This window comes from Diceros bicornis, chromosome 6, assembly GCF_020826845.1.
Source record: "Diceros bicornis minor isolate mBicDic1 chromosome 6, mDicBic1.mat.cur, whole genome shotgun sequence".
In the NCBI taxonomy this organism is placed as follows: Eukaryota; Metazoa; Chordata; class Mammalia; order Perissodactyla; family Rhinocerotidae; genus Diceros; species Diceros bicornis.
The window spans coordinates 60,882,543-60,906,607 of NC_080745.1; the positions used below are offsets into that span (position 1 = coordinate 60,882,543).

Genomic DNA, 24,065 nt, shown 5'->3' on the forward strand with positions numbered 1-24,065 from the left:
AGGCTACTTTGGAAAATATGTTAATATCGCTTGGTGACATTTTCCTGTTTGAAAAAATGAGAAGCAGGCTATTTGTTTTCTAGGGTCCTTCCCAGGTAGAACACATCATAACTTTATAATCCATATAGAATTTTAGTTATTAATGATTGCGCAATGTACCTTAATAACATTCTCTGACAGGGTACTATAGTAAGAAATACATTTTACATCACCATCCTCCTCATGTCTAGACATAAAAATCAGAAAAAATTTCTAGGGAATATACCTTGCTCAACTGATGCTTTATGACAGTATTTTTCTTACTATTACTATATTTCATGTTTTAAATTTCACTTTAACACATTAAATTGGTTTGATGACTCACTAATTGATTACAAATGATAGTTTGATAAGCATTACTTTAGCCATTTTGAAATAGGGCAAAGGGATGGGGTAGGCATGAACAATAGATTAGCTAGAAAATTACTTTTCATTTAAAGAGAAAATTGAGGGGCCGGCCCCGTGGCTTAGTGGTTATGTGCGCCTGCTCCACTACTGGCGGCCTGGGTTCGGATCCGAGCGCGCACCGACGCAGCGCTTGTCCAGCCATGCTGAGGCGGCATCCCACGTACAGCAACTAGCAGGATGTGCAACTACGACATACAACTATCTACTGGAGCTTTGGGGAGAAAAAGGGAAAAAAAGGAGGAGGATTGGCAATAGACGTTAGTTCAGGGCCAGTCTTCCTCAGCAAAAAAGAGGAGGATTGGCATGGATGTTAGCTCAGGGCTGATCTTCCTCACAAAAAATTATAATAATAATAATAATAATAAAGTAAGGAGAAACTTGATGTTACCTGTATCCAGGAAGTGCTTGAAATTCTGAGGTTTTCATGAATATAATTTATCATGGTTAGCAATTTCTCATCGCTGTACTCAAAACGACTCTGGAAAATAATGGAGCACATCACATTGCAAGGAGCACAGGCCAGAAGGAAAGTCGGATCACAGGGAGACGCTAAAAACAACAGAAGTTAAAAGTTAAAGCAAAATTTTCATATAAATCTATAGTTGACTGTTTAAAATAATTGAAAAATGTAGACTTCTAAGATTTTTTAGTATAAGAACTATCTGGACATGCCATCACTACTATCAACTCAACATACCTAAAATAAAATTTATTCTGTTTCCCCAAACAAAACTATCTAGTCCAGTCCAATTTATTTATTAATTTCCCCCAAGTATTCTCCTATTTACATCATCTTCCAAATAAGAGCCACAAAGTAATTCGCAATAAGGAGGTCATTTAAAAATAACTTTAAATTGTAATTGAGCTCTCATTGTGGATACTTTCTCATGATGCCCACAGGACACTGAGCAACATAATAAAAAAACCAGGAGACTTGAAATCATATTTTACAAAACAGTTGAAAAAACTCCTATGTGCTCTCCTTGAAGAAGAGAACAATAATGAGAGAAATCAGAGTTACACTCAGATAATTGAAAAAACATGTTATAATGTTGGAAACAGGCTATCTATATGTAATAAGGAACACGACTCCATTTTTTGGTGTTTGGCTGCTGACAGCTTTTAAACCTCCCCTTTTCTTCTGCTCATATCTGCACAAGCTGATAAAAAAACTCAAGTGCTCCCTCTTTTGGCACAAGCAGGAAGTTTGAACCACGAAGCCCTGGCCTGTACATGGGAACACTCACCTCCACCCCACCCCCTAACCACCATGAAAACCTCAAGCCAGTATCCTTTCCCTGCTCTCTCAAGTTGTCTTTGGATCTGCTTAGGAGCAGCCCTACGCTTTACAGAAAGCCTCGTTATGTGAGTAATAAACTTTTTCATATCTGATTGGGGTGTGTGTGGCGCCATCCAGCCTCTGTGAGAGGACCACTACAACACAATAATTGCAAAAGGAATAAACTTAGCAGGGATCAAAAAGTAAAAATTACAAAGAAAAAAGGTTCTTCTCAACACGTGGAAGAAACTTCCAACAGTTAGAGTTATCCAGTAATGGAATGGTTACCCCAAGAATGTGAGGTCCCCATAGCTAGGTGGAATCAAGCCAAGTCTGGGTGATCATAGGTCAGGAGCTGAGAAAAGGTCATATTCACTACGGGAAAAGAAGAATCAGTTCATAATAAGTTCTGCTTGAAATACAAATTAAGTGCACAAAATCATTTCCCAGATTATATGTATCAATCCAATATTTTTTACTTACTAACTCATTTCCCAAATTTTATTCTAAGAAACTACTGAGAGATATGTAGTTATTAATACGAATTGTATTTTTTATGTTAAAGCAACAAAGAACTGAAAACAGTCGATCTCACCAAAAAATGAAAGACTGGTCAAATAAACTATGATACATGGAAAACAATGGAATACTGTGCTATTTCATTAGTAATGTACTTGACAAACATTTAAAAACTAAACATGTGGAAATATTTATTTAATATATTAAATTTGAACATAAGGTTATGAAACAAAATACCCAGTATAAGCCTCGTGTTCTTATCTCTTCTTTGCCAGTTCGCCCACCCAATCCTAGATAATATGCATCAAAAGTACACACGATGTTCATTGACACTCTACTGCCATTTCCAGAAATTTATTCTAAGGGAGAAACCAAAATCATGCAAATATTGGTAATAATGGCATTTTTTAATATTAATATGATAAAAAAGCAAATCAACCTATCTAGACAATAATATAACATTAGTTAAAAAATACAATTAACCATATAGAGTATAGTATTATTAAGTCAATAATATTCTTAAAAATTTTTAAATATTGAGGTTAAAAAGCCATACATATCTTATGCTCCAGATCTCATACCTTCTCTGCCAAGTCTTCTGCCCACCCCTTTCTTCTCCACCCACCTCCCAGTCCTGCCTGTGCATATACACACTGAGCACATTTGTGCTACTGTAGCTCCCTGCCTCACACACACTCTCATCCAAGTGAGCTGTAATACATCCGTATGCCTTTGGTGTGAATTCTTCCACTGAAGCACCAATGCTTTTTCTCCCAAGTTTTGTTGAGATATAATTGAAACGCACCGCTGCATAAGTTTAAGGGGCACAGCACAATGACTCAGCGTATATTGTGAAATGCTTGCGATGTTTCTCAAAAAGTCACTAGAGAAATTACTTAGTTTTTCAAACTACTGTGGCCAAACCTACTAGCTGGTGACCAAAATCCATGTTCACATCTTCCTCCTGTGCACACAGATAAGCACAGTTCCCATCTCCTCTTACAGTTAGGTGTGGCCCTGTGACTGAGTTACAGCTCATGGAAGGTGAAAGAAGTTTTGTGAGCCACTGCCATGCCTGGCCTATTAAAAGCACTATTTGCTCTTTTCCTTGTTCTTTGCTCCTCCGCTACCATGCAAAGAAACAAATCCTGTGAGACACTGGATGCCATATGTTACACATCAAAGCCCTTATCAACCTGGTGCCTGAAAAAGGGGTTTTTCCCACTTCACCTCTTACTACTGTTACGTGAGCAAAAAGTAAACTTCTGTTGTACTTGAGCCATCATAGCTCTCTGTAGTTTACTTGTAATAGCATTTAGTCTACCCAAATTATTACTATTAATTACATGAAGAAATACACACCATTGGTTTTTTTTAATGCTTCCACCAGACACAAGGCTTCCTCTTGAATTCTGTCTTCAATAGTCTTCTTCCCCACCCCCATATTCCGTAAAACCATGAGGGTGAAACGCCGGGTTTTCTTCCATATTTCTCCACTGCTGAAAACTATTCCTGTCAGGCGAAAAAAATATAGAAGAATAACTTCCATCACCAAGAATTCTATCTGAGAATCTTTATCTCAGGAAATAATCACACTTAAGCAGGGATGTAAACATAGTGGTGCCAGCCTCAAGAGTTCCTACTGAGCCCTTCTTTACCTGCATCCTCTCTTAACCAATAGGTTAAATTTTCAGGTCAGACTTTTGTGCATTATAAGTGAAGTGCAGTAGAACGAACAAACGGAGTCAATTATCAAGAGAAAGTAAGATAGCACTTGTGCATTGGAAGGAAGTGGCATGAAAATCTATTCTTCAGAGAAGGGACAAAGCTACAGCCCTTCTCATTTTAATATGCTCCTCTATGTTTTGAATCTCTTCCATAAAATCTGGTCTTAACACCAAGGAAGTTCAATATCAGGCGTCCAGAGCCAAGACAAGATCAGGGTAAAAAAAACACTCATAAGAAAATTGTCTGAAAAGATCTTCAAGAACAATGTAGAGGTGGAAATGACCCCATTCAGACTTCATCTCTTTTTTCAGGAACCCAGTGACCCACCAGAGGACGGGACAGTTTAAGGTCAGCTCCAAAAACAAATGGAAGATAGTTCAAGTGCTTAATTTAAAAAGATTTATCTAATATCCATTCCAATGGATACTTACCATGTATTTCTCCATGATCCTCTTTACAGAGCATATTTGTATTTTATGCTCTATATTCTACAGGATTCAAATATTTCTTATGCTTTTTTAGAAGAATAGAAGATTGAAGGCAAGGTTGGAAATATTCCAAACCTGTGGAGGTTCCATGCATACTATGTATGCAAGCTTCCTAAAATAGTCTTTTGGCAACCATGGCTCAGGACAGAAAGCAAAATGTTTGGTGAATAAGATAAGTTGGTCATTTGCCTTTCTTTTTTTTTCTGTCTGTCTCATTTTCATTATCTTAACTGGCTACAATTTAAAATGAACATGGCTTAATCACAAATAGAACATTAGTGGGTAAATGGTTTGCTTTCATTGCATTTAACGTTTCATAGGGATGTTGTGCCACCATCATATTTTTAAATATGGAAATGATCCTATAGAGAAAACTTTGGCAGTTAGGATGTTTTCATAAATTTCCATAAATACTTATAATTTCTCAATTCTTTACCTTATTTGAAGTCCCCGCAACTTACACACTCACACATATTCCTCAAAGGGAAGCATACCTAATCCCTGGGTCATTTTGTCAAACACTGGGAAACTGCCTCTGCCAGAAAACTCCTCACGCTGGTCAATCAGGGCTTCCTTCACCGCTTCATATCCATGCAACACCACAGTGGGCTTCATGCCAAAATACACAGTGAACACAGGACCATAATCTTCTGCTAGCTGGAAAAGGAACAGGAGATGCAAGAATAATGAGAATTTCAAACATAAAAAATGTAAATAAGTGAAGGAAATATGTATAATCTTACCAAAGAGACGTTTTAATATTCACTCACCCATTATAGAAGATTTCCACTCCTAGACCCAGTAATTTAATAAGAAATCACATTTCTTAAATGGTAATTATCATTATATTATTAGTAATGTTGCTATTGTTATTATCATCATCACTAGCTCTCCTTTCTTCAGCTCCTACTATGTGACATGCAATATCATGGATTTTATCATATTATTTTAATAACTTTTTTTCTGCCAAACCTATAATCACACCAAATTTTCCTTCCTTCCTGTAGTTACAGTAAATGAAATGTTTCTCTTCCTGTTTAAGGGAAGTTCCTCCATCTTACCCTGTATATAGACTAGTACTCATCCCTCATTACCTACTTTCCACATCTTTTTAGCACCAGAGACCTCCAAGTTTTAATAATACATAAGGACATGTCAATGTGGTCACATACATTTCCCAGCGTCCCTGTGTGGTCATGTCACTTAGCTTCCATGAACTGATGTTAGCAGAAGTGATGTGTGCTAATCCTAGACTTGCATAAATGGTAATTGCAATTGCCCCCATTTCTCCCCCTACCCATGGGTTGAAATGACAGCATGAAGATGGCCTCACTGTGACTATGCAAATGAGAACAGAGCCTAGGGGCACAGGATGGTAAACTGCAAAACTCAGAAAAACTGGTTCTCTAAATGACCTGTTGGAAGAGAGGCAGCCCACCAGCACCTACCTCTATATCATTATGTGAGATAGAAACAAACTCTTTTCTTTAAGCCATTGTGCTAATGGGATCTTTCTATTATGGCAGCTTTTTTGCCTTCAAAATGATATAGGACTTATACTGTTTTCACTTGTCCAATGTTTGAGTCCTTCTGTTACCTTACAATTCATTCTCCGTAAAGCAATCAGTGACCTTTTCACAAGGCACATGTTAATGTGACAGTCCTTTAGGCATGTTAATGGCATCACATTGATCTTATACTAAAGACAAACATTCCTAAATCATTTTAAGATCTGCATGCTCTGGCTCTTGTTTCCCTCTCCAACCTCCAGTTTTTACTTACTCTTTGGGCTTCAACCAAATTGGTCCTCTTTCAGAGACTCCAACAAGTAATTCTTCTCTAGATAAAAAAACCCTGAAACCTACGTTTACCTGCATTTTGTTTGGTTCATGCTTAATCATTCTTTAGATCTCAGCTCCATCCTTACTTTCTCAGAGAAAATTTTGCTGACTGCTCTTCTCAATCCTATTCCTGCAAGCTACATAACCTCTTTCTACCATGTCACTGTCACATGGTTTGTAATCATATACTTATTTCCACGACTGTTTCATAAATACACGCCTTCACTTTATACGGTAAGTTCCATAATTACAGGGTCTTTTTTCTCATCCACCATTGAAACTCTGCAGCATTTAACATAGTGCCTAATGCAAATGAGACAGAATAGGGATGGGACTCTGCCCCTCACCCTTCGCCACCAGATCCCGCACCTCCCAGCTCAGCTATTTTGGGAGTCGAGATAAGCTACCTTCCAACCACAAAACTTCCCCGATGCAATCAACCCCGACTCTGCAGGTGCGCAAAGCCTGGAGAGGACCGCTAAATGACCTTCTTGGGGTGGCGGTGGTGAGCAACTCTACCATGCTAGACCTATCGGGCAGGCGCAAGGACCGCAATGAGGGGGCAACTGCACCCGCAGTTGACACAATCAGGAAGAGGGAAGCAGAATGCCTCTGGAGGTAGAGAATCATGACACCAGTCCACTCCCTTCACCCCATAAAAGACTCAGGACGGCTCACTTCAGGGAGCCAGATAGAGAACCACTTCTCCTCTGCTGTCTCCCTTGTGCTCATGCATAATCCCCCAGTAAAATCTTGTCTGAGACTTTGGTTTGGCATCTAGTCAATTTCCTTTACATAGAAAGCCTAAGATCCTAGGGTCAGTATCATTCTTATCTACCACGAAGGGATCCCACCAGGACGTTTCCCCAGAAGGGACCCTGAGGGGCTGACATGACTGCTGGACACGATTCCTTCACGGCTGATGAGTGGCCACCTGAACCTTTGTTTCAGCATCATCGCAATTAGTGAGTCTTCCTCTGGCCTGCCGGGGGTCGCCCCTTGCATACTCTCAGACAATGTTTTCCTCTTTCCTTTATTCTGTCTCTCCTTCTTTTCTCTTTGTCCTGGTATCATTGGTAAGAGCCACCTGAATAGACATCTGTGAATGATGAATTGAAACGGTGGGCTCCCCAAGCCTGATCAACATGGTGGGTCATGAGCTGGATGCACCTCCCCACTAGCCCTTTGCAGGCTTGGAGGCCTTTCAGGTGGTGGACGGGTTGCACCTCTCCACCAACATCAGTATTCTGGAATAGGAATCCTTCCTTGGTATTCTGGCTAACCAGTGTCTTGTCAGTTTGTTTGATACTCCTCAGGATTTTTCCACCCTATGCTCCCACGCTGGGGAAGAATTTTCTAATCTCTTCTGTCATATTTCTGACCACTCCTGTAGACCAGAAGGATCCCATTGCTGCCTGTGTGAAAAATGGTTAAATAATACGTGGGTTTGGGCCCTCTACAGCCTGAAATGCCAGTCTTCTCACTCTTTATTTGTCTTGTAAACACCTTGTCTCTTGTTTCTCAGTCGAGAGGGAATTCGGTCTTGATATAAGTAGGACCTGGTCTTGGTGTAAGGTAGAGGAAATCAAAAGGACTATTGAGGTTCGGTCCCAGTGGTCCTCGAATCTGCCTCCCCTCTGTGCCTTTGTCTGTCTTTCCTTCCTCTGTTGTTTCTATTCACGTGCCATTTGGGATCTAGAATGGTCTTATACCCATATAGACCATCCATCCTGAGGTTTACATCCAGCCTCAGGATCTCTGATTATAGGACATAAGATTTATCAATGACCTAAACATGGGAAATGCCATCTATGATGTCCCAAAGAACTCCCCCTTGGGATGTATCATTTCCAATTGAGACCAAGTCAAATTAGATAGTGTTAAAAAGAAAAAGCTGATATTCTATTGTAACGTTGCCTAGCCCCAATATGAGCTAGGGGACCAAGAACTTTGGCCTGAAAACTTTGGTTCCCTCAGCTACAATACCATCTTTCAGTACGATCTGTTTTGTAAATGGGAAGGGAAATGGAGGAGATCCCCTATGTGTAGGCCATTATGAAACTATGCCAAGATCCAAAGCTGAGAGAGTCTTGCTGGGTGGCCTCGATTTCTAGACGCCCCCACCCTCGCCCCACAAGGAATCCAAACCAGGCTTGCTAAATGATCCCCTTGTTCAGCTAACTTACTCCAGTGCAGCCCAATCCCTGTGTCTTCCTCTGCCCCTGGGCCCCCACATTTTCCCTGCCAAGGCCCCAAGGGAATGGTGCCCCCAGTGCCATCTCAGATGGGATTATGATCAGGTACCAAGCTGTCAACCTCCTTTGCCTCACTGACAGCCCAGGGTTGTTTTCATCTCTGGGAGGTAGCAGATCGGAATGGCGGAATTACCAGGGTACACGTTCCTTTTCCCGTGGGGAATCTGGGCTATGCAAAGAAAAGTTTGGTATACCTTGAGAAGATCCAGATAAATTCTGGAACAAATTTGTTAGACTGAGTCTGACATTATCACTAACCTGGCAGGACATTACTGTCATCTTGGCCCACTGTTGCACCTCTGAGGAAAAGGACCACATACAAAGGAAGGCTAGAGAATATGCTGACAGTTTAATGGCCACAAACCCCATGCCACTATGTCTTTCAGGCAGAGAGGATGCAGTCCCTGGGCAAGATCCCCACTGGGCTTATGAGGAACTGTTGACGGGGCTAGTATGGGACACTATGTTACCTGCTTGGCAGAAGGGATGAAAAAGTGTATAATAAAGCCTGGAAATTATAATCAGGTGAGGGAAGTTACTCAGAAAAGAGACAAGAACCCAATGGTTTTCCTAAGTTGAATAATGGAGGCTTTCAGAAAATATACCAACTCTGACCCAGAGTTGGCAGAGGAAAGAACTTTGCTTGCCATGCGCTTCATTATCCGGTCCGTCTCGGACATTAGAAGGAAGTTACAAAAATTGGAGGCAGGACCCCAGACCCCACTGTCAACCTTCGTGGAGGAGGCCTTCAAGGTCTATAACAATAGGGACAGAGCAGAGGAGGCTAATAAAGATAGGATATTGGTTAAGAAAACACAGCTTTTGGTGGCCGTGATTCATCAACCACCTAAGGGTGACCCCAGGAGGCCCAGAAGACCAGACAATTGAAGGGAGAGATGCAGCCTCAGGCGGAACCAATGTGCACACTGCAGGAGGGAGGGACGCTGCCAATCATCCTCAAGCAGGATGACCAAGGGGCTGTCTTGGTCAACCTCCCCTCTGTGCCAGCCTCTCAAATGAGAGGCAAGCACTCAATGATTGATGCGGCAGGAGAGTCCACCTGGCTCCAACATCAACTTGCGTCATCACCATCACCCCAGGGGAGCCTGGGATCACGTAGGAAGACTGAGTTCTTTGTGGACAATGGAGCCACCTACTATGTCCTGACCAAGCCTATCTGCTGCATCTCCAATCGTGACTGCATGGTAACGGGGATAGACAGATGGCCAAGGGCAAACAGTTAACTTTCCCCCTTACTTGCAAGGCCAGGTCCACTGCCATCACCTACTCATTCCTCTATGGCCCCGAATGCCCCATCCTTTTGCTAGGTAGAGACTTATTAACCAAATTAGGAGCCACTGTTTCTCTAGAGAAGGACAGAATTCAGGTTCTACCCATTTCCCTTATCTCAAAGAGCTTGCAAACTCTCCAGGGACTATCTAGCCCATCACTAATTCCTAGGACTGAAGAAAAAAAAATGAAAAAGAAAAGATAAGTGGCCACGAGTGCACCCTCACCAAAATTCCAGCAACTTGAGTGTCTTCTCCACAAATATTAGCAAAAAGGCTTAAAACAAAATTTGGATTCATAACCAGGAAGCCTTGAATTACTCTACTTGATTCATGGCAGTAATTTTAAAACAATAGCTGTGGAGTCTCTGTGTATGTGTGCCTATATGTATGTTATACATGTGTGATATTTTATCTCCAGAAGGTATAATTTCTAAAGAGCTCTATTCAATTGGCTTAATGTAGGCAGTTATATTAATTATTTTTAAATATAATAGAAACTAACCCAAATGTCTTTCAAGTTAACATGATATAAATTAATCTTTGGTAACTAAAAGCTTATTTAAGATTGTTGGTTTGATTAAAATGGACATGTCCTCAGTCATCAGCATTGGATACCATGCAGACATGCAGTCTTTATTCTACATTTATTGGTCAAATAAGCTGATGTTATATCTAATACAAATCTGGATAGCAAAAACAATAACTTAAGATTATAGCCAAATTTGTCAAGTGTCTCATGACGTTTTTAGGCAATCTAAATAATTATTGGGAATGAGTAAACTAAATAGATGTGAAAAAGATGAAAGTGTCGGGTGAACTTTTTATGTGTTAAGGCATTTGTATTTATTATAACTTCCAAAATCTCTCTGGTAACTTGAAACTTTGAAGTTTCGCTAGCTGAAATTAAATGATCAAAAATCCATTGAATATCTGGGTCATTTTTCAAATAAGATAAAATACTGAAATATTATCGATAAACATGATTAAGTTTATCTACTTTTGGTTTCTTATTACAAAGAAACTAAAAGATGTTTGGCTCTATCAGTAAACATGTCTTGTATTTTATTAAAAGATTGTACTGTGAAGTAACATATGTCTAGAAATTATGAGAAGTATTTAGAATGCTAATGTAAAAGAAAATTCTTAGTTGCTTACTTCTTAGTTTTCACTACAAATAAAGATCTATAAGAGTCAAGAATTCTAATTAATATATGTGATTAAAGCTAGTAAAATTTAATAAGGAAAACATCTTTGTATTCAAGGAAAGTAAGATGTATGTTTTCAATGAACACAGTATAAATTATGGAAATATTTTTGCTTTTTTCTGGGTTTTTTTTTGGGGGGGTGAGGAAGATTGGCCCTGAGCCAACATCTGTGACCATCCTCCTCCACTTTGTTTGTGGGACACCACCACAGCATGGCTCGTGAGTGGAGTAGGTCTGCACCCAGAATCTTAACCCGTGAACCCAGGCCACTAAAGCAGAAGGGGCAGAACCTCAACCATTTTGCTATGGAGCCCAGCCCAAGGATGGAAATATTTCTGTTTGTTTTGTTAAGAAAGACAAATTTGTCCTAAAGCACTAAAAGGGAAAAAAAGAAGGTATGGGACAAATTCTAAATGTAAAAAGAAAGTTATTGAAGGTTTGTGGATAAGGAGAACTAAAAAGAGTTTTATGCATGGTCAAGTTGGTTAAGACTGAAGTAAATCTAATTAAGTAAATGAGTTTTAATGTCAAAAGTAAGCTTGTACAAACTTAGAATTTGGTTTTCTCTCTTTTAAAAGGATAATTTTCTTGAACTTTTAGTCTGCTCTTTATAAAGAGATTATGAAATCTTTTTTTCTTTGAGTAACCTACCAGAAGGGTAGGGATTTTATGTTTTATCGAAATAAATTCCCTGTATTGCTTTTATCAGGTCTTTAATCACAGATGCTCAGGTTTTTCTTACAGCTATTTAATTTTATGCATTGACCTGAAAATCTTTAATTGTTACTGTGGTTGAATGGATAACTAAGTACTATTTCATAGAGACCTACGATATTATGTGGGTAAATGTTATTTATTTCTTTTTTTAAATATTATATAACATTCCTAAATTTCTGATCTCTCCTGGTTGTCAGCCGTATTTCTAGTTATTATCTTGAAGTGTTGCATGTCACATAAATAGCCAAGGTTCTTTGACAATTGCCCTTTGGAGTCTTTTGTCATTTGCAGATAGTTACTGTATTACTCTCATGCTTTTGCAAATATTTTTCATCTTCAGAGAGATTCATGGAAAGGACTCTGACACTTACTCCTGAATACAGATTTCTAATAAACTTTAAGATCATAAAACTGAACTGGGTAAGAAATGACAAAACTCTAACAAAGAAACTGATGACTTCATGTGACTGCTAACAGAAGATTAAAATCAAGAATCGATTACACAGGACTGAATGAACTGATGAGGATGATTATAATTTTTATGAGTTATTTGAGATATTGCTGATTTCTTGATGTTTTATTTTTTCCGATTTAAGGAAACCTTTTTCTCTTTTCCTTAAACTAGCTGTGACTTATGCCAATTTGATAAAATTATACCTTCATAAGCAGAATTGAAACATTTATCTTTTTTCTCCCTAACTGACTCCTCCAGAATTTGGAAACTCTTAGTGAGTGTGTATTGCTTTCATGGCAATACGGTTATCTGCATGAGTTCAATAAGAATCTGTTCTCCTTATAACAGGACACAATTGGAAACATTGGTCATATTACCAAAGCTTTGACTGGAATATCATATTTGAGAGAAACATGCAGACTCAGATATGACAAGACAGCTTTTGAGGAATAACGGTTGACTTTATGGAATAAAACCACCTAGAAATATTGGTCTGGTACTTTGCTTACAGGGTCCCAGCAACATTGCCATATGAGTAACTTCAATGAACAACTTCCTTGTACCTACCAGGTCACCTAATGGAAGGTACAAGGAATCTCAGGATATTTGGAAGGACCTCAAGAAAAGAGAGGAAACGACCCAAATCTATAGGTATTGCAGGCAGAGTCTGATGACAAGACCTTGACTTGGTTTTCCTGGCCTCAACAGGCCTTTGAAGTTCAATCTGAGATTCCTTATAAAAAGTTCCAGCAAAGCAGATTTGAAAGAGCCTACATAATCCATTGCTATTTTTGCTGTACTTATGTGAATAATTGGGCCAAATTTATTGAAACTAGACTTATTTTGCCAACCAATGCGTCTTCATTGGCTATCTTTGGTAAAAATGAGGGTATTTTTAGAGAGACAAAATTATGTTTCAATAGATACTACAGTACACATTTGTGGATATTAGGTTCTAGTTCTGATAATTGTCTTTGAGATTTTGTTTTATATCTGTTAACTAGACTGGATCCTGAATTCTTCTAGTGTCCTGAAATATCTGGCTACAAATCTCGAAACTAACATTTTAAATTTTTTCCATCATTTTCATTTGGAATCATTGAGAACTGAACCTGCCCTTTTTCCTGATGTCTTGCAAACGGAAGCTGGAGAATGTGATGTAAACTTAAGAGAAATTCATGTCTGTTGCTGTGTAAGCCACTCATAAAGATACCTGGACAACTGATGACATCATCAGAGACACTTCAAATAGCAAAAGATGCTTCAACTCTGACATCTAGACATCCTTTGACTGGCTGCTCCCTGGGCTCAGAAACTGGTCTATAATTTGCTCCAAACATTAACCTTATTTTTGTTATTAAATACCTGGTTAATTCCTTATACAATATAGGCCTAACTTTAGAGGCACACCTGCCTCACTGTCTTACTAAGAGACTGGTTCAATGAGATGGAACAACCGATGCTGCTACTCAGCAGGAAGTAGCTCCAGAAGAGGAGGTCACCAGTCCCTATCCCTTTAAGAATAAGGAGAGTAAAATCTCTCAAGGGGAATGAGACAGAATAGGGATGGGACCTGTCCCTCACCCTTCATGACCAGATAGAGCACCTCTCAATGCAGCTACTTTTGGAGTCAAGATAAGCTACCTTCCAACTGCAAAACTACCACCAAGCAGTCAACCCCGACTCCCGCATGCATGCAAAGCCTTGAGATGACCACTAGACACCTTCTTAGGGAGCCAGTAGTGAGAAACTCCACCATGTTACACCTACAGGGCAGGCACAGGGACTGCAACCCTGATGGGGCATGTGCAGCAGAAACCATCAGGGAAAGGGAAGCAGAACAACTCAGGAGGCAGAAAATCATGATACAAGTATGCTGCCCTCACCCCATAAAAGACTCAGGATGGCTCCTTTCCGGGATCCAGACAGAGAACATCTTCTCCTCTGCTGTCTCTCTTGTGCTCGACCATAAGCCCCAGTAAAATCTTGTCTGAGACTTTGGTTCATCCTGTTGTCAATTTCTATTGCACAGAGGTCCTAAGAACCTAGGATTGGTATCTCAAAGTAAGCATTCAATAAATTGTTGAATATGTGATATACTCAAATAACCTGTGCAAAATTATTATTATTCACATTTTTAAGAAATGAGAAGTAAAGTTCAGAGAGATTTGAAAACTTGCCAAAGTTTTCAAGTGAGTTAACAAGTGGATGAGCTGGGATGATGATACAAGCTCTTTAAATACAGAGCCAAAAACACAGGAAGAAGGAGCTTCCAGGGCAGTGCTCTGGTAACTAGCTGTCTCAGGGAAGACAGATTTCAGATAATTCCTTCAAGATTTAGAGAGATATTGCTATAAAAATAGCTAGGAGTAGAGCAGTTCTTCACTCATTCATGGTGAAATTGTGATAGAAACTGTGAAATTTCCTGAATCTTTAGTCATTGCCTTGACTTCAAATCAACGTATGTTTTTAGAAAAATTTTAGCCTTGTGACTCTGTAAATCAGTAGATCTTTTTCTTAATGGAAAGCCGTTTCATTGGCTTTAGAGTTCACCAAAGAATAAATACTATAAAAGGAACCCAGCTCACAGTATGGACAGAGAATTCCTTCTTTAGCAATTTTAACACCCATTTAATGGATCTCACTTTCTATGGCAGCCTTCTAGCTGGATACTATTTAAAATTGTGTCTGGGTGTCCAGTGGACATTTCCCTTAAAACCAGTTTACAACATGGTGTCTGGGGCTATATCATATTTCCATATAGAGCTGTCTTATTTACTTATTGCAAAAAATTAGAAGAAAATTAACCATACTTACCTTGATTAGAGATTTGCTGATGTTATTAGTATTTATCTGAAAAATGTTTCCAACAATTGGGAGAGGAGTGGGGCCAGGTGGCAGCTTCCCTTTGATGTAGCTTCGATTCCACAGAAAAAGGAGAATCAAACAAGACAGACAAATCACCAGGACTGTGAAGAGATCCATTGTGTAAATGCAATGGAAATCTTAGAATCCAAAGGTTTTATAAATACTATGTGCAAGCTGATCACCAAATCTGCACTAAGTCTTTCAACTTTTGAATAAATATTGTTTTATCTTTTGTGCACTTTGGCCTACAGGTGCACTAAACAAAAACAGTCATCTTGATATTGATAAAGATCTAAGTTTTCAGAGAAAATTCCAACTAAAAAAATAGCTCTCGAGGCCGGCCCAGTGGCGCAAGCGTTTGGGTGCACACGCTCCACTGCGATGGCCCGGGGTCCGCCAGTTCAGATCCCGGGCGTGCACCGACGCACTGCTTGACAGGCCATGCTGTGGTGGTGTCCCATATAAAGTAGAGGAAGATGGGCACGGATGTTAGCCCAGGGCCAGTCTTCCTCAGCAAAAAAAAAAAAAAAAAAAAACTCTCACTTCTTCAGAGTTGGCCACATTTTAATAGTGAGATTGAAAACTATGAGATTTTCAAAAGGCTGGAATTCATGCTCTCGATAAAGGATGAAGGAGAATATCTTTCGTGTCAGAATTCATCATCATATGAGCAGAAGAAAGAAGCACTCTCGTAATGTCTTTTCCAAGAAGATCCAGGGAAAGCTAGATTCAGAGACAGAAAGGAGGAGGCAGGGTAAACAGAAGGGCATAGGCAGCTGGTCTTGACTTAGAGAAGAGTAGACATATTCCAACTCTCTTGGCAGAGCCCTTTTATATATCTCACAAGTTCTGACAGCATTTACTCTCAAAGTGGGTGCAGGGTTAACAGAAAGTAGACAGAAGATAACAATCTACCAAGTCAAGGAAAGAAATCAATCAAACACAACAGTGGATAGTCCCTTGGTTGCAGGCACCCATCCCTTGCCTTGCACATCCATTTCCAATGAGGGTCCTAGAACCAGAGCTTACTTGCATGTTCTTAGTTGGGAGAGGAAAGATGCTCCAGCATTCAATACTATAAATATTTGAAAGTATTAGAAACACACAGGTATGAACAAAACTCTAAAGATATTTGAAGAAATTCAACAGCATAACAAACATAAAAATTAAAAATCATAAAAATAACCCCTGAAGAAGTTAACTTAGAGAAAACAGAAAAACGTTAAAATAGGTATAATATCATCAAATAAATTTCACCACATAAGAACAAGTTATTAGAAAAAAGAAAAAGTTCTTGGTAATTAAGAATATGATTGCAAAAATATTTTCTAGAATAAACACATATGCTTAGTAATGACATATATTTACCTACAGTTTGATTTACTTAGCTGGAAGATATTGGGAAAACAAGAGATTCCCCAAGAACAGAACACAAAATAATAACAATGAAAACCATAAACAAAGTTAAGTTTTATGCACAATAGTTCTATAAGTTCTAGTGACTTATAATAGGAGTTTCTAGGAGAGAGAACAAATAAATGTAAAAAGAAGCAAAGGATGTTGAAGAAAATTTACCTAAACTGATGAAAAATCCAAAAGATCCACCGAGTTCTAAGTAGGATTAATGTAAAAAAAAAAAAAAAAAAAACCTCCCACAATCTTGTGAAACCTGAGAACCTGAGAACATCAAGAAACACAACAACAAAACCCTGAGAAGTTTTAGATGGGAAAAGGAATTTATAAAGAATGAGACATGGTTTAAAATAAAGCTTCCCGTATACAATGCTTACAAATGATAGACTATAGTGGAGTACAGTCTTCAAACATACAACAGGAAATAATTTTCAAAGTTACTATTCTCTGCAAGGTAAATAGAATTCAAATATAATGTTAAAATACAGACATTTTTGTACCTGTAAACATTGACACATTTTATAATCTTGAAGCCATTTCAGAAATAATTACTTGAAAAGAAGTCCAACAAAATAAAAATATATCCAAGGAAAGGGAGAATGGGTGATACAAAAAGAATACTGTGCAAAAGACCAGTGTAATTTTTTGAGTCTAAATTATGATTCATAATGTGGGAGTAAAGCTTAAAGAAATTATTAAGTTATTGTTATAAAGTAAACAATTTCATTAAGTTATTTTTATAAGCAAATTACTGTTTATTTTATAAGAAAAAATTATAAAATTCTAGATGTTTTCAACAAAATATGCAAAATATAGAATAAAGGGATTTGTCAGCACTCTGAGAGCTGTGTGCCTTCCTCTCGTAGTAAGGCAATTGGTACTAATTCTCGTCTTTGATTGTATAGATACATACAAACAATTAAAATATAAAATTTGTTAACTAAAAGTTTAAAGTACAGCATCTAAAACAAAATAGCTTTCTCTTTAGTAGAGGTAAAGCAAAATGAAATGAATAAATCTTGATCAATCCAGCTAACGGCGGTATAAAAGCATGAGGCCTAGTAAGCATGAGATGAAAATCATCAGGTGAGGGACCATGACTTCTCATTTCCTGCAAAGACTGGATGGGTATTTAAAAGAAGCACCTCCTGAGTATACTGCCCAATGACCCATATGAACCAAATAAACATGAAAGCTAAAAGCAAATTCTGTGTATCAAAAGTTAAGCGTAAAATAACGATGAAAACTACTACGTTAAGTGGTATGGACAATAGTTCTAGAGGGTTCTTCATTCCTACTGAGTACATCAATAACATTTATTTTGGATAAACATTCAAAATTTTTTGAATATTTAAATATCCTAATTTCATAAAATAGCTACATCTACATCCAGCAAGCATATAACCAACACCACAAGATTGAATGAAGAAATATTTTAGAAGCTCTTCTGTACCAGATATTTTCCACCCTGTTAGCTCACTTAATCTTCAAAAACTGCTTTGTAATAGAAATGTTTAGGCTGAGTTACCTTGAAAGACTCAGATATCTCCCTGCCCAGTTGATAAAGGGTAGGACTGGAATTTGAACCTGGGACACCTGACACATCACACATGCCAACTATAATTTCAGAAAAGAAGGAATGAGTGCCCATATGACAGCAGCCTGGAGGGAAACAAGTCCCCATCTTGGCAGCTATGCATATATAGAGCCCAGTACAGGACCTCCAATGTTGCTTAGTCTTCTACGTTGCTGATGATGAACTGTGCTCAGTCCTGCAGCAGGAAGAGTCAATCTAGAGGAGTCAGAAGCAGGTCCTGAGAGACAAGAGCTTCCCTCCATAGCTTCTGTAGCTGCAGAGAAGCAAGGCTAATAAGCAGTCACTAGATATGAGAGCTTAGGGTGGAGAATGGGGAACAAAGTACTTGAAAAATACCTCAGTCTGGAAAGACCACCATGTGCAGATTCCACACACAAGACATAATAGATTTAGATCAGCACTAAATGTAATAAAATCAAAAGGCCACATTATAAGACATAAAAGAACCTAATTTAAAAAGTCTTCTGTGAAACCACTATTAGATTTTTTAATCAAGTGCCTTGAATTTTAAACTGCTTTTTTAAAAGAAAATAAATTACTATCCTTAATTCAAAAAGAATAATTGTGTTTATTTGTAGCACTCTGTCAAGTTTATGAAGCACTTTTGTGAATATCTTATTATTTGAATTTTATAATCAACCAATGAAACAGGTATTTTTTGCCTATTTTACACATGAGGAAAACGAAAATCAGAATAGAAAGGATTCACCCAAATTTCCACTTTAAAGAGAGGGTAAACACTCCAACTCTGATTTTCTAACTTGTGAACTCTGCACTGAAAAGTATTTTAATTCAATGACATTAAACAACCTGTGCTGAGAATTATTATGTATCTTGCAGTCTCAGTTTGGCATTAAACAACTAGTGTAAAATTAAAGAGTTACTGAGTCAATAATTTCACCATGGGTAAATAAAAGTGAGAGTTCAGAAAACTTTGTCCCTTTGTAATCTTTAGAACTCCAGGAAGCCAGGATTCAAAGATTCAAAGAAAAGGAGGGACTAGCTGTTCAATCTTATGTCTGATGTATACTGTCTGATGACATTTCTGATCCTGGGAGAACAGCAGATTTTAAAACAATATGTATTTTCTCTCTCTTGCTCTCTCTCTCTCTCACTGTCTCTCTCTCTCTCTCTCTTACTTTCTTCACAGCAATCTCTTTGCCTGAGAAAATTGTGTGTTAGCTCTGTCTATGTGACTTTTCTGGGGATTCAACACCTGGCCATTTTACTCTTCATGAAAGAAAGAAAACATAAAAATAATTGAGCTGAAACAGATCTTAGAAATCATCTAATGAGATTTCTTACTTCCTTGTTTCAAGAGCACTGTAATAATAGCTCAGAGAGGCAAAGACCTTTGCCCATAGTCACACAGCGTGTTGACATCAGAGCTACTAGTTGAAGGGTCTTTGTTTCCTCAAATGTAAGATTTTTTAAGTAATCTGAATCTAAAAAAACTTTAAACATAATATTCAATGCAGGAAACCCTTGCTTTTGATTTAAACTCTCTCTTATACACAAACATGAGAGAGCTGAAATGTTGTGAGAGTTGGTGATAACCTGTCTTACTCCAGATGGTAGGAACATCAAAGTTTAGGGAGCAGCATTCTTTTACCTGAAACCCTTAATCAGAGCTCAAAAAGAAACTGAGCTATTAATCCAAGACATATTTTCTTGCATTTTGCTCTTGGTGACCATCAAAATCCTTAACAAAGAATATATGGGAATATTTGAGTACAGAATATACCTTCTGGTTACCCTCGCTGGGATTCTAGTTTGTGGGTAGGTAGAAGAGAGGCATAAGTACACGTTAAAAATCATCCTATCCTCCAAGTGGGCATTGTTCGGTGCCAAGAGGGACTTCCCAGCTAGAAAGAGTTCCCTCACCAGGAAAGGAAGAAGTGAGCAGCTAGCTTCTCCAGCTTTTTGGGTCACCACACAAAGATCCAGCTTCTGTTTCTCCCCACGCAGACTGGCAAAGCTGAGATGATAGGGATGGCTGGGATCAAAGAAAAGCAGAGTCTATTAATAGCAACCACACAGCAGGAGTGATTATAATTCACAGTGACCTTCTCAACAGAGTGACAAACTCAGCAGATTTCTCCATTGACAAAACGAACAGCCAGCACAGCTATCTTGGACACCCTGCAGCTTACACCAGATTTTGCCACACAGGTTTTCATATTTGCTGATGCCAAGTGCTGGAGTCCCTCCCCACTCCCTGCTGCTCCCAAGCCCGAGTCTGAGAATGACAACAGAACCCAGCTCAGGCCTCTGCTGTTGTGTGAGTGCAAGACACCAACCTGAAATCCCCCGCAGCTGACACCCACACTAGGTGCACACTTGGACCTAGCCTCTCCAGCTGAGCACCTGCATGTCCCCAGCCCAACCGCCATCACTGGCCTCCATTGCAGTGCACACACTGGGGTCAGAGTGTGCAGCCACATACAGTATGCTGGCAGTCAAGGCCTCCACAGCTGTTTGTGGGTCTAGATCAGGCCCTGTCTTCTGTCACTGGCCCGCATCATCACATAATCCTGTAGCTAGCACTTTCAGCTGTGCACCCATGTGCCTCCAGCCTAACCCCTATCACAGACCTTCACTGCCTTACACATAGCTGGGGAGAGAGTGTGCAGCCATGGGAAGGCATGTCAACAGCCAGGGCCCCAGCAACTGCCAGTGAGGCCTTAGTTGGCTTAAATGTTGCTGTGTACCCTGGCCCCTACACACTACATGTGTGTCTGCACTTGGTCTTGCCCACACATAGCATCTGCAGCTGGCTCCTGCAGCTGAGTTTGTACACATCGCTGCCTCTGGCCACCACTGATGCCTGTTTAGCCCTCTAGCCTCTGGTGCAGGCACTGCAGACCTCTGTCATTGCTCACGAGGGTCCACACAGCTGTGAACGCTGTGGACCCCCACTGCCTGAGCTGAACAGACATCATGGCTCCTCAGACTTAGTGCTGCCATGTGCTCCACTTCACGCCTTCCTCCACTTGACTTGGGGTCACAGCATACTCCAGCATGCCGCCACCCACAAGTGAAAGTCTTCTCCTACCAAAATCAGTCCATATAGACTGGAAGTGGGGACTGATTTTTCAGATGTGCAAACACCAATGCGAGGCTCCAGGGATCATGAAGAATAAGGGGGAAATGAGTCCACTGAAGGACTACAATAAATCTCCAGTAACTGGCCCCAAAGAAATGGAGATCCAAGAATTGCCCAATAAAAGAGTTATAAATAATTGTTCTAAAGATGCTCAGAGAGCTACAGGAGAGCACAGATAAACAACTTTATGCTGTGAAGAAACAATAAAAGCATAAAATAAGAAGTACAACAAAAAGACAGAAAACATGAAAAAGTACCAAAGAGAAATTTGGGGGCTGAAGAAAACATGGAATGAATCGGAGAATTCAATAGAGAGTTTCAATAGCTGCACCTAAAATTATATAATGTATAAACCAATGTTAGCTCAATAAAAATATAGTAAAATATTAAAAAAATGATTTTCTTAAAATACACATATAAGCAGCATAATATTCTTGAATCATTTACATAAATTTGAGAAGTTTTAGATCTTTTGATTTTTACTGATAGCTGAGTTCTTTTCAAAACACACTTACATTACCTCAGATATATTTACACTAAATTGAAAGTGAGCAAATTAGTGACAAAAACATATTTTTAATCTGTCTTCAGAAAGGAGAACATGTCAGGTGTTTGTATTCAGTGCTGATGTTTCCTTAATGGATTCATATTGTTTTATAAAATATACAGTTTCAAAAAATATTTTTAAAAATAGAAAACATGAAAAATAACCAAACTAAACTTTTGGAGCTGAAGAATTCAACTGAACTGAAGAATTCAATAGAGAATTTCAATATCAGATTGGAACAAGCAGAGGAAAGAATCAGAAAGCAAGAAGACAGTTCAATTGAAATTATCAGTTCAGAGGAGTAAAAAGAAACAACAATAAAAAAAATGAAGAAAGCTCATGGGATCTGTAGCACACCATCAAGGGGAATAATGTACGCATTATTGGGGTCTCAGAAGGAGAAGAGAGGGAAAAAAGGGGAAAAGGGTTATTTAAAGAAATAATGACTGACAACTTCTCAAACCTGGGAAGAGATTTGGATATCCAGGTTCATGAAGCTAATAGATCTCCCCAAAATTTCAATCCAAAATGATATTCTCCAAAACACAAATAATGAAACTGCTTAAAATCAAAGAAAAAGAGAGAATTTTGAAAACAGCAAGAGAAAATATATTTCTCTCATAAAAGGAACCCCCCTTTATATATTTTGGAGATTAAGCCCTTATCAGATGTATGGTTTGCAAATATCTTCTCCCAATTGTTAAGTTGTCTTTTCATTTTGTTGATGGTTTCCTTTGCTGTGCAGAAGCTTTTTAGTTTGATGTAGTCCCATTTGTTTATTTTTTCTATTGTTTCTCTTGCCCGGTCAGATGTGGTGTTTGAAAAGATGTTGCTAAGTACACCTGAAATTTTTACAATGTTATAAGCCAATGTTACTGCAATAAACAAAAAAAAAAAAAAAAAAAGGAACCCCCCATAAGGCTATCAGCAAATTTCTCAAAGAGACCTTGCAGACCAGGAGAGAATGGGATGATATACTCAAATTGCTGAAGAAAGAATCTTCCAACAAAGAATACTTTACCAACAAAGTTATCCTTCAGCAATGAAAGCGAGATAAAGACTTTTCCAATAAACAAAAACTGAGGGAATTCATCAACGCTAAATCTGCTTTACAAAAACTGCTGAAAAGAGTCCTTCAAGTGGAAACCAAAGGATACTAACAAGAAACATGAGAACACATGAATTTATACAACACACTGGTAACGGTAAGCATATAATCAGAATCAGAGAACTCTGATACAGTAATACAGTGATTTGTTTACTACTTAACTCCAGTAAGCTTAGATGTAAACCATACTTTAGACCAAACGGTCCTATACCAGACATATACAGAACTTGTCATTCAACATCAGCAGAATACACATTCTTCTTAAGTGCACAAAGAACATTCTCTAGGATAGATTGTATGATAGGTCACGTATCAAGTCTAAGAAAAATCATACAAATTATCTTTTCCATGCACAGTGGTATGAACTAGAAATCAATAAGAGGAGGAGCTTAATAAACTCACAAATATATGAAAATGAAATTACAAATGCCTGAACAAAGATGACAGAAGAAAATCAAAAGAGAACTCAAAAAAAAATACCATAAAATGAAAAAAATTGAAGCACAACATATCAAAACCTGTGGGATGCTGCAAAAGCACTGCTAAGAGACAAATTTGTAGTGATAAACACCTACATTTAGGAAATTAAAACATATTGAATAAACAAATACCTTTACATCTCCACAAACTAGAAAAAGAACAAACAAATCCCAAAGTATAAACATTTGAGGAGAAATAAAGTAAGCAGTTACTAGAAAAACAATAGAAAAAATCAATAAAACAGCTTTGGTTTTTTTAAAAGATCAACAAAATTAACAAACTCTTAGAGTGATTAACTAAGAAAAAAAAGAGAAGACTCAAAGAAATAATATGAGAAAAGAAAGAGGAGACATTATAACTGAGGTCACAGAAATACATAGGATCATAAGAGACTACTATTAAACATTACATGTCCACAAATTTGATAACCCATAAGAAATGAATAAATTCCTAGGAATATACTGCCTACCAAGAATGAATTATGAAGAAATAAAAAAATCTAAGCAGATTAATAACAAATAAAAAGATTGAATCAGTAATTAAAAACTTCCCAACAAACAAAAGCCCAGGATCAGATGGCTTACTGGTGAATTCTACCAAATACTTAAAAAGAGTTAACACCAATCCTTCTCACTCAAACTTTTCCAAAACCAATCCTTCCCCAACTTTTCCAAAAAAAAAGAATATGAGGGAAAATTTCCAAATTCATTTTATGAAGTCA

The 24,065-nt window shown here is 38.3% G+C and overlaps 1 protein-coding gene and 1 pseudogene across 3 annotated transcripts in view; one reads left to right on the forward strand and one right to left on the reverse strand.

The window, feature by feature from the left end:
* The window catches only part of LOC131407278 (cytochrome P450 2C21-like), a 42,262-nt gene extending 27,052 nt beyond the window's left edge, over positions 1-15,210 (reverse strand). For 2 of the 3 annotated variants that reach the window (XM_058543587.1, XM_058543586.1), the window contains exons 1-4: positions 15,043-15,210; positions 4,956-5,118; positions 3,608-3,757; positions 836-996 (exon numbers count right to left, since the gene is read on the reverse strand). In XM_058543587.1, the coding sequence (XP_058399570.1) occupies positions 836-996; positions 3,608-3,757; positions 4,956-5,118; positions 15,043-15,210 (642 nt within the window). Of the gene's footprint in view, positions 1-835; positions 997-3,607; positions 3,758-4,955; positions 5,119-15,033 lie in introns of all 3 variants that reach the window. The other variant, XM_058543585.1, reaches the window with a different exon arrangement.
* The window catches only part of LOC131407284 (cytochrome P450 2C9-like), a 556,896-nt pseudogene that overhangs the window by 344,371 nt on the left and 188,460 nt on the right, over positions 1-24,065 (forward strand).